Source organism: Ostrea edulis, chromosome 6, assembly GCF_947568905.1.
Source record: "Ostrea edulis chromosome 6, xbOstEdul1.1, whole genome shotgun sequence".
NCBI classification, from domain to species: domain Eukaryota; kingdom Metazoa; phylum Mollusca; class Bivalvia; order Ostreida; family Ostreidae; genus Ostrea; species Ostrea edulis.
In genome coordinates, this window is record NC_079169.1 from 52,712,383 (window position 1) to 52,729,815 (window position 17,433).

Consider the following 17,433-nt stretch of genomic DNA (forward strand, 5'->3'; position numbering starts at 1 on the left):
CATGAAGTGTGTGTGTGTGTGTTGGGGGAGGGGTGTTAGCATGCGTGTGTGCAAAACAAATATTTATCAAAACGTAGTACATATGTACATTATTTCAATTAACAAAATGGGGCGAACGCCCTGATGCATCGATAAACTATCTACTTCTTGAGGCCGTCCTCTGTATACCCGGTATTCCAATGTAAAACTTTTTAATCAACATAGCCATTTACGGTTTATTATGAGTTCTTGCGATGCATTTACAGCACACATTTACGATTTGTTCCGAGTGAACACGGATAAATACGAGCAAATTACGACATTTTACAAGCTTTTTAGGGATTGTTACGAGTATATTACGTACATTTACGATTTAGCTTAGCTTTTACGTGTAAATCACGACCTGTTAACGTGTTGATAACGTGCTGTTACGAATAGTTGGGAGTTAGTTACGATTGTTTACGTTTTTGACTCAAAAGTGTTCGCTATTGGCTTTGTATCATCATTCAACAACTAACATTACTTGTAACAGCATGTATGTATATTGTATGCAAGATGTGTAACTTCTTTGATGTCTTGATAACAAATGGAAGAAACTGTCAGATTTTGCGTCTTTTATACCTTTCCTTAATCGTAAAGTTTAAGTATGTACTCGTAAAGTAATCGTGTCTATACGTAAAGTGCTCGTAATGACTCTGAACAATCCGTAAAGCGATTATAACCCGACGTGAATGAAATCGTAAATATCACTTAGGCATTCGTAATAATCTGTAAACAACTCGTAAACTATCCGTAACATATCGTAAACTAACCGCAAAGATTCGTAAAAAAATTTTTACGAGTGTTTTACGGATTCTTACGACCAGTTTACGTGTTCTTGCGACCAGTTTACGATACTTACGGATTGTTAGAAGTTATTTACGGAAAATGAAATCCGTGGACAATCGTGAAACTTTTTTTGACATGTCAAAAAAGTTGCCCCTACTTTCACGGATCCTTACGAGTGTGTGCGAGTTGTGACGAGTTATTAACGGATACCGACGAGTGATTTACGAATGCTTGCGATTGACTACGAGTCGGAGATCCGTAAAGACTCGTAAGAAAAATCCGTGAGTGTGAAGGTGGTATTACTTGAGAATGCTTGCAAAGTTATCTTGTAATTGTACCGTTTTTGTTGTGAAGAAGAAAAAATACATATTCCCCATGGATCCCTATAGCGCTCCCATTCTATCCCAAAGGGGCATGGTGTTAGCACGCTTGTGTTTAAATTAGAAGAGGGCACTTCACATCAATTTAACATAATTGATGTTGTGATTCTTGACAATCTTTAATAAACCCATTCTGTGATCCTGTTCTGTTTGGGTGTCTTTGTTAGGACAAACTTGAATCTACATTTCATGATGCTTGTATTGAATCTTTGTTTTTAACACGATTTTGAAAGGGGTTTCTTATGTATATTAAACACTTATTGTTGCTACATATTGATCCTAGGGATCATGGTTATTATCTAAAATAAGATTGAATGTCTACTACATAAGGAATCTTAAAAGCGGGTAGAGTAAACATTGCCCCTTTCACACACTAGAGATGTGCATCTTAACTGTATAAGAAATATTTCATGTAGAATTTGTTGGGTTTTATTTTATTCGTTGAGTGGTTCTTTAAACACCCAACCTCATTTTAATTTAATTTTAACCATTTCTCCAATTACCTCCACTTGGAAAGGAGCATGACTCTTAATCTAAGCACTTGAATATATCCTTAAATATATACTTCCTTAAAGTAATTCCATCCTCATGCGACATCATAGGATTTTGCAAATAAATGATTTACTTAGATTATGCATGATAGGAACGAGTCTTTTCGAATAGTTATCGTATAAAATCTTGTTCAATACAAAATATTTCAAATGTCTACGTTATGTATTAATAATCAATTATATGTTTCAAAACATTGAATCCAGGGGCAGTAACTCTGTTTTCATTGATTTCTTTATCAAGTCCATAATGCAATAGATTCCCTTTATCTTTCATAGACATTTTGTATAGTTTTGCAAAGAAACAGTTTCATGAAGTTATTATGAATACTATTATATTGTTGTAACAAGTGTTTGTGAAATTTTCATAATGCTGTTTAAGGAAAATTGAAATTTTCTAACGTTGATATATGCATGTCTTGCATCTAAAAAGTGCGATGACCAATATATCTTATCTAATATTTTTCTAGTTTAACTTTAATGCATGGAAATAAATACACTTTCTATACTTTTATCAGAAAATAATGCGAGAATGGAGTTACCTTGAGAAAACCTGTACCAAATATCTATTTATTCATCTTGTTTGTTTTACGATATTTTATGTACCGGTAAATGTATCTAAACCGCTAGCCTAAAGATTAAGTCGCAACCGAGAGTTAGCCTGATGATTAGGTCGTAACAGGGTTCGAGTTTTCGATTCCAGCACCTCGACAAACTTATGACGTTAAACATTTGGAGTGACTGTTCCTTCGCCAAGGACCCGACATTGGAAGAGGTGTACTGGTATTTCGAATATGACCTTTAAAAACCTTGGTCCTGAGTGCCATGTATACGTCAAAATTTGTAGCACTTCATCTTAAGCTCCATATAACTGAAACATTCTCAAAAGGGACGTAAATCTATATACAGACACCCCCCCCCCCCCAATTACAGAATAGGTCCTCAGTACCTCTTGCTTGTCGTAAGAGGCCATCAAATGGGACGGCCCTTCGGATGAGACCACAAAAACCGAGCCCACTGTGTCACAGTAGGTGTGGCACGATAAAGACCCCATCCTGCTCAAAGACCGTCAGCACCGAGCATAAGCCTAAATTTTGCGGCCCTTCACTGGCACAATGGTGACGTCTCCATAAGAGTGAACAATTCTTGAGCGGGACGTTAAACAATTTACAACCAACCCACCCAAAAATGACATCTATAGCTAAAGTCTTACAATCAATATTTTTTGCAAAGGGTAAATTTCCCAAGCAAGCGATCAAATCAAAAGTATATAAAGTTTGAATATATCCTTTATTTTGTTAAAGAACACGTCCTTTTTTCGAAATAACGTCATAAATCTTTAAGAAGACAATACATTTTTATTTTTCTCCAGAGATTAATTTTACCAAAACTGTCGCAATGAAATATATATATATAAACATATAACTTCCTTTACATTTAAGCCAATATTCACAAACACCACAAAGCTTGAATTATTGATACATGCAGTGTAAAGGGGGCTACGAGGAAATGGCAAGTACGTCAGTGTTAATCAATGCAAAGGGATTGTGGGTAGAAATCCACGTGGTTTAGGAATACGTGTGACCAGTGATTGAAGTCGGAAGCATTGGACCAGAAACACATGACTATTTGTCCCTATTTTCTGTTATCTACTGAATATACATCGGTAAAATTATAGGTTAGCGCAAATAAATGGCATTCCTACCATTATAAAATAGACCTTCGTTCACATTTATATCCGAGGGTGAATACATTAAAGCAGTATAGGAAGTACGTGAATGTAAGCACACATCCGGCCAATACCCTGTTTCCATTTTAAGCTTCAGAATTTATTCTTGAGTTCAGGAATGAAAGGTTTAAAAATGTTTAGTTCATGAATTTGAATCACGGAGAATTTTCTTTTCATTTTACTTTCTACAGGGCTTAGGAAGGAGAAATATTTTAAGGTCATTTCTTAAAATGTTTCAAAACGATATTACGGCCTTTGAACTTTGCATTCACTGTCGATTATATGTACTTCTGTTAATGAAAAGGTGTGAGAGTCAATTATAATGAAAGTCTTTTAAATTCCACCGACGAAAGAGAGAAAACTCCTTGGTTCATTAGTGTCAAGTTTAAGATTTTACCATTCATTAAGTTACTGAATCAGAGCTCAGCGTTATAATAGCATTTTCACTATCATATATCGGCATAACAGCTATATCGAAGGAGACACAGTGTGCGCTTTTCTGACTTTCAAGTTATACATCGTACATTTGACTGTAAAATCAATTTAAAAATGATCCAACTTTCCTAGAAACACGCACAAACGCAAAATATTATTTTCATCATATATACAAAGACAAATGCCTTTTATTATCCGAGTCGCCTTGTTCTTGCGGAGGAGGGCAATTGACTGTTCAATTTAGAGCCTTATGCGAGCCCACAAGTCCCGTCATGTATCCACACCATGCGGGACCAATGGTGGTAGAGTGTTCACTTCGTAACAGGGAGGTCGCGAGTTTGAGCCCCGTTCGTGCCAAACTTGAGACGTTAAAATAGGTAGTGATTGCTCCTTCCCCAAACGCTCGGCATCTAGAAGTGAGAATCACGGGTCTTTCTGATAACCTTAAAACGGATGTCCCGTGTTAAGTTGCGGCAGGCGTTGCTACGTTAAAGAATCCTCCCTGCTGCGACCCTGGGAGCTAAGCACAGCCGCATAGGTACTTCTCTTACAGCTGGTGACGTCTCAATATGAGAGAACAATATTCTCGATGGGACGTAAAACCAACCAATTATAACATGCAGGTGCTTACATCTTAACAATCTCTACCAAAACAGGTGCTTAAATTTTAGCAATTTCCATCCACGCAGGTGCTTAGATTTAAGCAATCCCCACACCATATTCTTTAAGATGAACTTGAAAATGAAGTTTCCTTGATATTCAACAACATCCCCTTTCTACTTACATATAACAATGCTACACTGTAACCAAAGGAGTTGTATATCTAGACTTAAAAAATCCCAAATTTACTATTTGCTAGTTATTAGTAAATTATATTAAAAAAGGCTTTTAAAATGACTAGCTACCTTTCACTCATATTTCTTACGAATAGGGTTTACCCCTTCGATTATTAAATAGTTATGTTAAGTTCGGTTGAAAATACCGGTAGCTCTATAGTTCTGGGGTGATGTTCAAATATGGCTGATAAAGGTAAACTAACTTTACAACAAAAGATAAACTCAGTGGACCAAAGGTACATTTTATTCCAGTTCATGCATTCGACACAGAAATCGTAAACTGACTAGCACATAAGCATAAATGTAAAAATTCAAAATTCATAAGGGTCTATAAACGAAAACATTGCAGCGAAATGAAATCTAATGTTTGCTAAACGATACGTTACAAAACTCTCAGCACATCAGAGCAAAGTGAGATAAAACCTTTCAAAAGCTCTTACATTGATCATGGTATGTATGAAATAACATTCAGGTGTTATATTTGCAAAGATGTTGTAATGATATAAATATAAAACAATTGACAACTGTAACATTAACCGGGGTGTGAAGGTGTTTCATAAACAAAATTAAAACAATGAAGTATTTGTCAGAGATGGCGAGTATAGGACCAGGAAGTAATAACATTTTTATATAGATGACTACATTAGAAAATTCTGGTTTCGTGAAGAATTGTAATCTGCCTGATTAGTCATACTGTACGCATTGGAACTGCCACTTGATGACGTTACAGGATACATTTGGTTCCGGTGATATAGAAAGAAACAATGACGTCTGTCACCGGAGCAGAGAGGCACGTGACACTCTGAGCATCTGTATCGCGTCATCACAGCACCTCCATTGGGGGTCCTCTCTCCGTGAACCTTACAAAGCTGACACGGTCGTCTGCAGGACAGCGTCTCTTCCGGGGTGATCTTGACCGGCACATGTTCGCCGAACGGGCGGGTATTTTTCATGGCGTTCTTCAGCATTCGGTTCGTAGCGGTATGTGCAAGGGCTATAAAAATAAAGATTATGTTTTATTTTGTGATTAGACTATCAACGTTATAAATCGTGCAGTGCGTCATAAACCTGTTTGATATATGCTGACGTAACAGTTACCGACAACTGTCGATCACACTACAATCAAAACACAATTAATAATTCAGTAGTCGATGCCTTAAAATAAATTTAATTTTCAAAAAGTACAAATCCTTATATAGAGATGCCGTTTTAAATTTGATTTTTTGAAGGCAATTTTACACACAACTAATTATCATTCGCAAATGGTTGTCATTGAAACTTTAATTATTTTCATCGATATTTTGTTTGGCGTATATTACAACAGTACAACATAAAAGGAACAGAAGAAACAATATATATATTTATTCGCATATAATCCGTATGTACAGTTTACACAAACTTTAAATGTATAATACACTTTTCATGCTGAAAACCAGTATATACAGTAAAATAACTACACAAGATTAAGAAAAAACTAGCAATTATACAATCAGGAAAATTGGAATTTAGTACCTGTTGACTATGATGAACAATCATCAACAATCATCATTAAAAAAAACCAACATTTCAGTGTAACATTAAAAATAATGCATCTCCAATTATCGCATACCAGGGTTTGTTTTCCCTCCACCGAGTCACTCCAAGGGTTAAAGCAGACCGATACTATATGACACGTTGGAATGTTGCACACGTATGCGTTTTCATTTTAACAACGATATCGGACATTACACATTTATAGTCAAATAACATAGAAAAGTAGATAGCAATGTTACAATATTACATAATCACAAACTATAGACCATCAATAGTGCTTATGACAAATACTACCACGTCTATCATCAAATCAAAACCTTTTCTCTCATATCATGAAAATCTTCTCAGCTAACAAATAGATCGTATTCATTTCGATAAAAAAAACATTGTTTGATATAATGAATTTGCCTTCATTGCAGGAAAATGATATTTCAAACTATTCTCGATCTATAACGAGACTTTTCATACTATCAATACACCTGTGGATACCAGTCCTTCTGACACAGCGTACAACAGATGTAATTTACACCTATTGTTCATCAATAACACATTATCACATTTATACGAATAAATAAACATGCTTCTAATCGCACGAGCTAATGTATCTATATATGTGGAATTAACACTCCCCCCTTTTCATTATTACGATAATTCCCCCTTTAGTTGTTTGATATGCAATATCCAACTGTTTCTCTGTGAGATATTCCAACACGGCGCAGAAATAGATTATATTCAGTTAAATTCATTTTTGTAAAATAAAGCCAGTTGTTCCGTTCCAGATTTCATATTTTCGTTCAATTGTGGTATGTATTACATGCGTAGTCCAGTCCTGCGCCCCATGATGCGTCAAGACCACTCCATGATCTACATTTGCAAATCCACAGAACCCTGACATTGTGTCCTCCTGTGAAATAGTTCGAAGCAGTTTTTGCTCTTGCAGAGTGGGACATTACAGAGCTCACATTTATAGTACGTAAAAATGTCCCAACCCTTGACGGTCTTCTCCTTGCTGATGTGACAGTTCAGACACCGCTTCCTCTTACAGTGAACAAGATGATGCTGTGGATTGCTCAACAGTACGGGAAGATTTCGACAGTCACGTGCCACTCCTGTTGATTTATGAAAAAACTAGTATTAAATTCCGAGTCATTTATTTCAACTTGACAAGTGAGATCGTTACATATTAGAAATAAATTGTGATAATGTGATTTACAGACAGAAAGAAGGACTTATTAATGTTAAGTACTACCTATTTCTTCAGTATAGACTGTTATTAGGACACCACACATATCACAAGATTACATTACAACGAAGTATGGACGTTTCATAATGTCTTGTGTTACAAAAGAAAAAGCTGCTGTTATCATTGACACATACTGCAATTCATATCAATTCACTAAAGTGTTTCCTGAAATGTTTTTGTGAAACAGATAGAAACAGTTTCGGTTTCCACGGCAAAGCGGTACGTTACAGATGTCACATTTAAACACCGTCTGCACGCGATAACCTCCCGCCGTTTTATTGCGCATGCTTTGACAGACCACACAGTACTTCCGTTTGCTGTTTTCTGTAGGCACCAGTCGATGGGGGTAATACATTGCAGGTTCATTACCCACTCTCTCATTCCCCGTGCCTTGAAAAAAGTTTAAGACTAATTACCCATTGTATTCACTGAAAACATACAACTAAAGAATTACACATTTACATACTCTGAAATTTAGGGGCGAAAATTTCAATCAAAAAACCAAACACGAGTTACAGTAAGCAAGAAATATGTAAACTATGATTATGAATACGACCTTTGTCTCCGAATGTCAATAGAATACATCAATATGAACTAAAGTGTTTCTTTTCGCATTTCTGAAGATCACCATCAACTCTATGCATCACCAAACACACCAAGTTACATATGAAAACGTGAAGATACCTTCAGTACTAAATAAACTCAATACTCTAAGAAAAAGCAAAGTAAAATAATATCTAACTTTCTATAGATCCAAATTCTTATTACTCCAAGCTAAAGAAGGAACCCGAAAGCACAAGCACCTTGCTTGACATCTAATGTAGATAAAGCATGAAATGTTACATGTACTAGGACCCCAAAACCTCGTGAAACGCCATCGACACTTTCAAACATACACAGAAAATCACAAGAGGGTTGCACACTTGTATTGAAAAATTGTTCAGATCAAAATGAATTTATACATTACAGAAAATAGAACAGCATCATGAAGAAGCCGAGAAACGTTTCACGATATTAAATCTAGACATTTTTTAAAGGCATAAATACAACTCTATTCTCTCTCTCTCTCTCTCTCTCTCTCCCTTTCGTTGTTGAATTAGACATTTTATTGTTTTCCCGGGTAAAGGAATACTAAGAAATAAGCTATCCTAAAGAAAAAGACTAAAGACTTGCCATCTATGGATATAAGAAACAATATAAGTACGAATATGACACCCATAACATCCATGAAACCAATTTATTCTATATGTATTACAATCAAAAGTTATTGTATTTTTTTAAATTTATATAACTCCCAAAAGCAATAAATTTTATTGTGAACCTCTTAAGAAACACAATCTGTTGATCGGGCACTCGTTCGCTCGGAAGTAAGTCAATTTTGTCTGTGTTAATCATATACTATGGTGGTCATACTCAAATACCAAACATGAACGAGATTTGTGGGATCACTAAGGGACCATTTATACAGTATGATGACCGGTAATTCAGCCATTCTGGCGAAAACAATATGAATGTGTCTTTGTTTACAAATGCAGACATCGCGTTGGCCCAGTGGGTAGAACCTTCACTTCGTGACGCGGCTGTCACGTTAATGTTTTTGACAACTTTAATATGTTGCGGAAGATCATTCCACAAACTGGCTGCAGCCCAACTACAGGTGCGCTCTCCAAAAGACTTTATGCGAATTGTTGGCAGTAGTGACTACCCCTTCGTCAAACGTTCAGCATTTTGAAGCGAGAGTCGTGTCTTTCGGATGAGAGGTCCCGTTGTCACTGTAAGCGTTTGACACGTTAGAAAACCCTCACTGCTATAGCCATGAGCGCTAAGCATAGGTCTAAATTTGTTGTAGTTCACCTGTAGCTTCTGACGTGCAATTGAATTTTTTTAAGGGAGGTAAATAAAGTAACAGACACCGACAGACGAACACACATTGATGACAATTGCTCGTACTGACCGAACACACTGCCGGGTGAGCTCACAGACAATATGACTACATTTATTTAACAATTTATGCTGGCCATCATAATGATCCACTCGGTCATTTACAGATCAAAAGGGAGAGAAATGTTGAAAGTATCTAACATGTGAAATGACGATTTTTGATAATGTATCAATCATCGTTATCTACAACGAATCAAAATTCTGAGTTATAAACAGTCTATGGTTTTTCAGTAAACACAAACAAAATTGCAGCAAAAATATTTCAAAAGCAAAACATTCTATATAGATCAGAGAATATGCAACACAACTGAAATATATCAATGATGTATGTATTAATAAGTTTCATATGACGTGAAAACAGAACACTCTCAACCAAAAGCAGAGCTAAGATTGATATCGTACAACATTTCTCAAGGTAAACAGTGTTTCATTAACATACTAAAGTTAATCCATCTTCTGATATTAGATTGCTTTTTTCACCAATGCAGTCTAACTGAAGATATGTAGAGATCTCCTTGCATTTCTTTGCAAACAACTTCTTTGTGATAATCATAGAAACAGTTTCTCTCCGCCGACCTACAGAGTGCCACTCCGCACAGCTTACAGCCGTGATATGACCTAATGACCCTGCCACAAAACGCCTTAACGTCGTGCAGTTTGCAGTACTGGCACGTGATACGTTTTCCATGCAAGCGCTCTAGCTGGTGAACTTCATTGAAGATTTCGTCAGTCTTCTTTTTAACGAAGAGAACCGAATTCTCACTTATAAAGGGCACCTTGGGTTTTAGTGCCTCTCCAGTTCCATCGAAATCTTCAATACCTGCAATTATTCCATAATTTGAATTGTAAAAAAAAAATAGACAATGAAATAAAACTGAAAATGTTTTATGTTTTCTACCTGGCAGAAGAAGAGGAAAGCAGAGGCCAAATATCAAAGCATTCTCTGCCCTGTTGTAAACAAATAATTCGACAAGAATTCAATCAAATCAAAGACACCCACAGTCTTCATATTTATTATCAACTTGAAGGCATGAACATGATGACACTATGAGCCAGTTCCACGTAATGCTTAAGCAACTGTATAAAAGAAAACTACATGCGATATTTGTAATAGTGTTATCACGAATTTGTGTAGTCTTATTTTAGGGGAAATGACGTTTTAAGCAGTGAGGGCATTTGAAATTACCAGATACAAACGGCGATAAATTGATACTTTTTCTAGAAAGTACTGCCGTGAAAATAGGAATGTACCAATTTCTTAAACATCTTGAATTCCAACAGTCACCTCCTTCAATTACAGACAGACATAAATTCCTTCAATTACAGACAGACGTAAAACGGATGGATTTTCTAAAAACAAACACACCCTATCGTAGTCCTGAGCATTAGCCAGGCAGAACTACTCTTTACAAAACATTAGTATAATTCAAAACGTCAAACTCTTCATCCACAGACATCTTTACATTTTTGTGAAAATTATAAAAACAGTTTCTTTGGAGATCTTTGCATAAAAACATTCCGCACACATCGCATTTGTAGTACGATTTACGGATCTCCCCACTAGCAAAAGTCGTTCCTGTGAGTTTACAGTAAGCACAATGACGGGCGGACAATTCTCCGCTCCGAATCAACTGATGGGCGATCTTTCTCCCATTCTTCCTGCTGCACATTTCAAGATTTGCACGAATAACAGGATCTTTCTTACTGAGTCGTTCACGTTTCTTTGTGGATGTTTCTTGTGCGTGAACTTGGCTTCTCGCTACAACCAACATTCTACTTGCCATCTCTGAATTCATATCAAAGCCTGAAATACAGGAGTTTTGTAATGGTTTATGAACAAGTATTGTATGTCGATCGTAGTTATTTACTAGTAGACATTCACAGTTAATTACATTTCATTCGCAACGAGGATCATGGATGATAATACACAGTGAATTTTCTCGAGTACCACAAGAAGGAAATCCCAAACTGAATTTTCGTGTATATCACAAGAAGAAAATTTTAAACTATGACTTTTTCATGCATATCACCTAACGGAATTCCCAAACTATGAATTTTCGTGTGTTTCACCTGAAGAAAATCCCAAACTGAATTTTCGTGTATTTCACCAGAAGGAAATTCTAAACTATGAATTCAAAATAAATTATGTCAGATAATGTGCCAAATAAAGACCGAATTTTAAAGCTACCCTGATCCCCTGAAAACGGTGATTCTAGAAGGAAATAAAGGAACACGAGCTACAGTCGTCAATATTTATTAACAAAACAAACTGGTTTTTATCCGAGTTTCATTATATCACACAGAAAAAAACTACCATTGAATACAGTTTCAATATATCAACAATTCTGTACTTTCCGTGGACATCGATTTTCGTGGCTTAGAAAAGTACAATGTCGTACATAAAAGTGGATAACTATTCTTCACTCTCTCTTCTTTAATAAAAACATGTTCTGATACACCGCGAAAACAACGATGATTAGTGTCTAACGAATTATGAAATCTGATTACTTTTCGCGTCAGAATTTCAAACAATGGGTTCGTGGCCATCAATGTTCACATGATTTTCATTGCTCAATTAAGGACAACGACTCGTATATTTAAGACACTAAAACCTTAAACGGCTATTGTGGACCACGGTTCAGACATTGAACTTCCTTGTTATACAGGCATATTCGCATACTTAGGACAGCAAAACCATTTCTGATCGTGAAAATCTAGAACTCTTTGCTGTGGACACCCTTTGACACAAGCGCCAAGAATGAAGAAAATTTATTTTGAAAACACCACAATTTCAAAAGGAAACCATTGTAGATCTTAAATCTTTACAATACACGTATGAAAAGATTAAACACCCGGAGTGGCCCCGGGCGCCTGGGGTTCATGATTTTTAAAAATTGAATCTACCTTATATTAGGGAACATGACTATCATTTTAATAAATTACCCGTTCTTCCACCTGAAAGCAATTTAATTTGTTTCCTATGTAAAACTTTAATCGTAATGTGGCCCTATCTCGATCCCGGAGGCTGCATTCTATTGAAGCTCATATGAACATACCCAGGGATCTGTTTTTGCCCTACTCTTAAATTTGTATTCTATATAGGAATTATGAGATTGATTACTGTTTGTTATTTTCACTTGTTCACTACCTGGTGATGCTTGTAATAAAGTATTTCTAATGGTCAGCAAAAAATTGAATGTGAATTGTCGAGATACATGAGAGACACGGAGATTTGAAAAATGGTAACCTTGCTGTTTTCGATAAGATAAAGAATCTACTATATAAGGCTGTAAAAGTGGTTATCTTCGCTGGGGGTTAAGTATGCATTTTTCCACATCCAACATCACGTGGGGGGAAATACGCGGTCACTGAATATAAAATACATCCTATCAAATATTTATAACAATACGCGGTCACTGAATATAAAATACATCATATAAATATTTATAACAATACGCGGTCACTGAATATAAAATACATCCTATCAAATATTTATAACAATACGCGGTCACTGAATATAAAATACATCCTATCAAATATTTATAACAATACGCGGTCACTGAATATAAAATACATCCATCAAATATTTATAACAATACGCGGTCACTGAATATAAAATACATCCATCAAATATTTATAACAATACGCGGTCACTGAATATAAAATACATCCTATCAAATATTTATAACAATACGCGTGGGGGAATCTTATGCGCTTATAACATGACCGCGTAATTAGTGTAAATTTTCCTCACGCGTAAATAACCACTTTTACAGTACAGTATAAAACATTAAAACTTTATTATGGTCCCCTCCTGGTCAGGGACTTAAAACCTTGAATGTAACATTTGGCTACTCTAGATCAATGGTTCTTGAGGTCTTTTTAAATACATGTATACCAACTTATAACTATTTCCCAACCACCCCTTGAACGAAAACGTGAATAAAGAAGGGTACATTTTATGTAAGGATACTTTGTGCAACGTTCGCTTAAAATTGGCCGAGTAGGTCTGGAGAGGTCTACAATGTTTAAAATGAACGACAACGGACGAACTTTCATCACAAAACCCTGCTTGCTAGTGGGACTAATACCCCCATATGGCTTATTCCTATTGGGGTATATTCTAAATTTGCGTTGTGGAAAGTGAGGTGATATTGGGCATATACAGTATAAATCTATGGTCACAAAGTAGAATGTACTTTCCAATATATACATGGGCACAAGACTTTGTGACTCATACTACTCTTCGCAACTTTAAATGTTGCCAGTATACTAAATATTCTAGAACATTAATAAACAAAAAGCAGAGATATACATTTGAACAGACTAGGTGAAACCAGATAACTGCCCCATGAATGACCGACAGACAGACAAGGTGGGTCAATGTACCTTCAACCGTCCTTTGGGGGGGGGGGGGGGGGTTACTTGCAGAATGCACAGAAATGTCATGAAAATAACAACAAATGACCAAAATCTAACGAATCAATCTGAAAATACAAGATGCACAAGAATACATTGTATACAGCATTTCCACAAAATCTAGTAAAAAGACAACAAACAGCTTCCAAGAAAATATCTGGACGACATGCGCCTACGAACGAAGTGAAACCAATATACCCCTAAACATCGTTGCGGAAGAACAATTGAATTATATAAGGCAAAACGGAAAAACTTCATAAAATATCTACATAAAAGTTTGATACGGTATCTATAAAAATAAATATAAATACAATCTCTGTTTAAAACAGAATATACCAATTATGCAAACAATTAATAAAATCGATATTCATTTCGGTATTTCAACAATCAACCACTTAAATACATAAAGACAAAAAAATTGTCTTTGAAATTAGTCCGCCCTAACCTTCAAATCAAAATGTTAGTATAATTCATTATTTCCAACTCTTCGTCCACTGATGATCTTACATTTTTGTGAAAATGATAAAAACAGTTTCTTTGGAGATCTTTGCATAAAAATATTCCGCACACATCGCATTTATAGTACGATTTACGGATCTCCCCACTGGCAAAAGTCGTTCGTGTACGTTTACAGTAAGCACAGAGTCGGGAGGACAATTCCCCGCTCCGAATCAACCGATGGACAATCTTTCTATCTTGATCCACTCTACTGCACATTTCGAGAGTTGCACGAATAACAGGATCTTTCGTATTGGGTCGTTCACGTTTCTTTGTGGATGTTTCTTGTGCGTGAACTTGGCTTCTCGCTACAACCAACATTCTACTTGCCATCTCTGAATTCATATCAAAGCCTGAAATGCAGGAGTTTTGTAATCGTTTATGAACGGTATCCTTCATGTGCTGATTATGCACATTTATTTACAAGTACATGTAATAATTTAGAATCAATGTCATAATTAACATCAATCACGAAGACTTTCATCTTCATCACAGAGAAACCCGGAACACAGGCAAAATGCTAGATACACCAAATAAATCAACTCCAAGTTTTACACTTTCTGGCAAAATATTAATCAAAGCAAGAACAAGTGCCAAAGAACTCAATATCCTATTGATAAACGATTAATATACCAGAAATAAAAAAAAATTTGATTGAATCCAAGAAACCAGTCTTCAATATATACTATGAACATCAAAGCAGGAATATAAACAAGACTCACTTTAATCTTTTTTCAAATGGGAAAACTAACAAGTAAAGATGCCATACAAACAGTTTAAAGTTATTTTGAGAGGATTTCTTTGTTTTGTCTCATGAGAGAACTTTCCACCAGAGACGTCACCAGCTTGAGTTGAAGTGCAACGAACTTTGAACTATTCAAGACAAACACTGAACTATGCACGACACTCAGTGATGCAACGGTAATGGTTCTTTTATTTTGCAAACACCCGCCATGACACAGGACCTCCGTTTTAAAGATCACATCCGAAAGATCTCGTCCCTTGCACTTCTTATGCCAGGCGTTTAGCGAAGGAACAAATCACTACTTTTGCTAAACCTTTCAAATCTGACGCGACCACATGGACTTGAACCAGGTTGTGAAGCGAGCACCCTACATTCAGCGATCGGTAAATTTACTGGAAAACATTCTTTATGGTAATTCCTCTTCCACAAGGCAAAGAGACTCATTTAGTTTTCGCTTTGAAAACTGATTCCGAAAATGAGTAAAACGGTCAAAACTAAGCAGGAAAATGATTTAAGCAGAATCATATATCGAATAACCTCGACTGCCATAAAATGAAAAGTAAAAAAAAAACAAAACAACACACAAAAAAACAACAAAAAAAAAAAAACCCATGAAAAAGTGAAGATTAGAAAGAGATCAATCTTATAAATCCTATAATTTATGCAAATTAAAGAGTATGTAAAACACGGACTTCTGTACATACCAGAGGTGGGATCAGGTATCTAGAAGGAGTAAGTATCCCCTGTTGACCAGTCACACCCACCGTGAGTCTTATATCTTGATCAGATAAAGGGGGTAATCCGAAGTAAAAAATAGCATGTAAAGAACGTCCTAACAATAGGTATCAAACACGTCAGACAGCATTCCACATAACGGCAGGTTGTATTTGTAAATTAGATCGTTATAACCATCACAGAGTTGCGAAATGCTGACTTTCAACGAAACTGTTGAAACTCCTGTAACAACTTATTTGTCAATAGTCTGCCTCTATTTAAAAACTGATCATACGCAGTGCATGATCTTGCGTATCAAATCAGTGGAGAGATATAAACACCATATGCAGGTGATAAAAGAATATTGCTAAATAAATATGGGAAGTTGACGATGGAGAATCTGAAGTAATCCCGTTTGTCAAGTTGTTAGTTAATGTTATCCAATGTACCATTCCACTAGGAAATTAGATATGTAAACATATTTCTACATCGAAAGCGATATATTCTCCAAGAAATGCTTCTGTGCAAGGCTCTTTCTTAGAATTTTCTTTTTCTTTAGAGGAAGATTTTGCAATAGGAAAAATACCTGACCCAATCATATCTAAACTGAATTATGGTTATTTGTTTTTGTTTTTTTTAAATCTCGTTATAAACGTTGATATATATATACATATATCTGAGCTACATTTTGTAACAATAGAAAACCAAACAATACTAAAAGTGCCCATTATGAACACATGGAAAAATGCAATTCCAGCCAAAAAATGCATTCGCATATTCAGAGGAATTTAGTTCGCATCATACAACCTCGTTCAATCTCGACAAACAATCTGAATATTCACTACAAAATATTTGTATACTTCAGTATTTCATAGTCCTCATCCGGAGATATTTTCACATATTTGTGAAAATTATAGAAACAGTTTCTTTGCGGGTCTTTACATAAAAACACTCCGCACACATCGCATTTGAAGTATGATTTACGAATCCAACCACTAGCAAACTTCGTTCCGGTCAGTTTACAATACGCACAATGGCGGGCGGACAATATTTCTCTTCGAATCAATTGATGAACAATCTTTCTATCCTGATTCTCCCTACTGCACATTTCGAGACTTGCACGAATCACAGGATCCGTCTTCTTGCCCCTATATTGACTCTTTGAGAGATTGTCGTGTGTATGAACTTGTTCACCCGACACAATCTTTACTCTCTGTATCACTTCTGATTGCAATGCAATGTCTGAAAGACAAGAGTTTCGTTACTGTTCGACGGTTAATTACGATCCAGGTGTATCTACAAATATTATAAATCACCAAAAGGTAACCGTAGCTCAACCCAGCGTGAAAACTGCCTCAACTAAGGAAAACTGTCAAAGTATAACATGTCAATCTGAAGACAACCAGTATACCAGATATCCAACATGTCAATCTGAAGACAACCAGTACACCATAAATATATCCAACATGTCAATCTGAAGACCACCAGTACACCACAAAGATATCCAGCATGTCAATCTGAAGACCACCAGTACACCACAAAGATATCCAATAAGTCAATCTGAAGACACCCAGTACACCACAGATATCAAAGATGGCAATCTGA

The 17,433-nt window shown here is 35.9% G+C and overlaps 1 protein-coding gene across 7 annotated transcripts in view; it reads right to left on the bottom strand.

Moving 5' to 3' along the window:
- The window catches only part of LOC125648486 (zinc finger E-box-binding homeobox 1-like), a 46,043-nt gene that overhangs the window by 1,490 nt on the left and 27,120 nt on the right, over positions 1-17,433 (bottom strand). Inside the window, exon 4 of one of the 7 annotated variants that reach the window (XM_048875602.2) lies at positions 4,964-5,729. The exons of 1 other annotated variant lie outside the window; for it this stretch is intronic. In XM_048875602.2, coding sequence (XP_048731559.2) covers positions 5,374-5,729 — 356 coding nt within the window. In that variant the 3' untranslated portion in view covers positions 4,964-5,373. Of the gene's footprint in view, positions 1-4,963; positions 5,730-6,082; positions 10,273-10,428; positions 17,071-17,433 lie in introns of those variants that run through there. 5 more of the 7 variants (XM_048875609.2, XM_048875608.2, XM_048875603.2 and 2 more) reach the window with 5 other exon arrangements.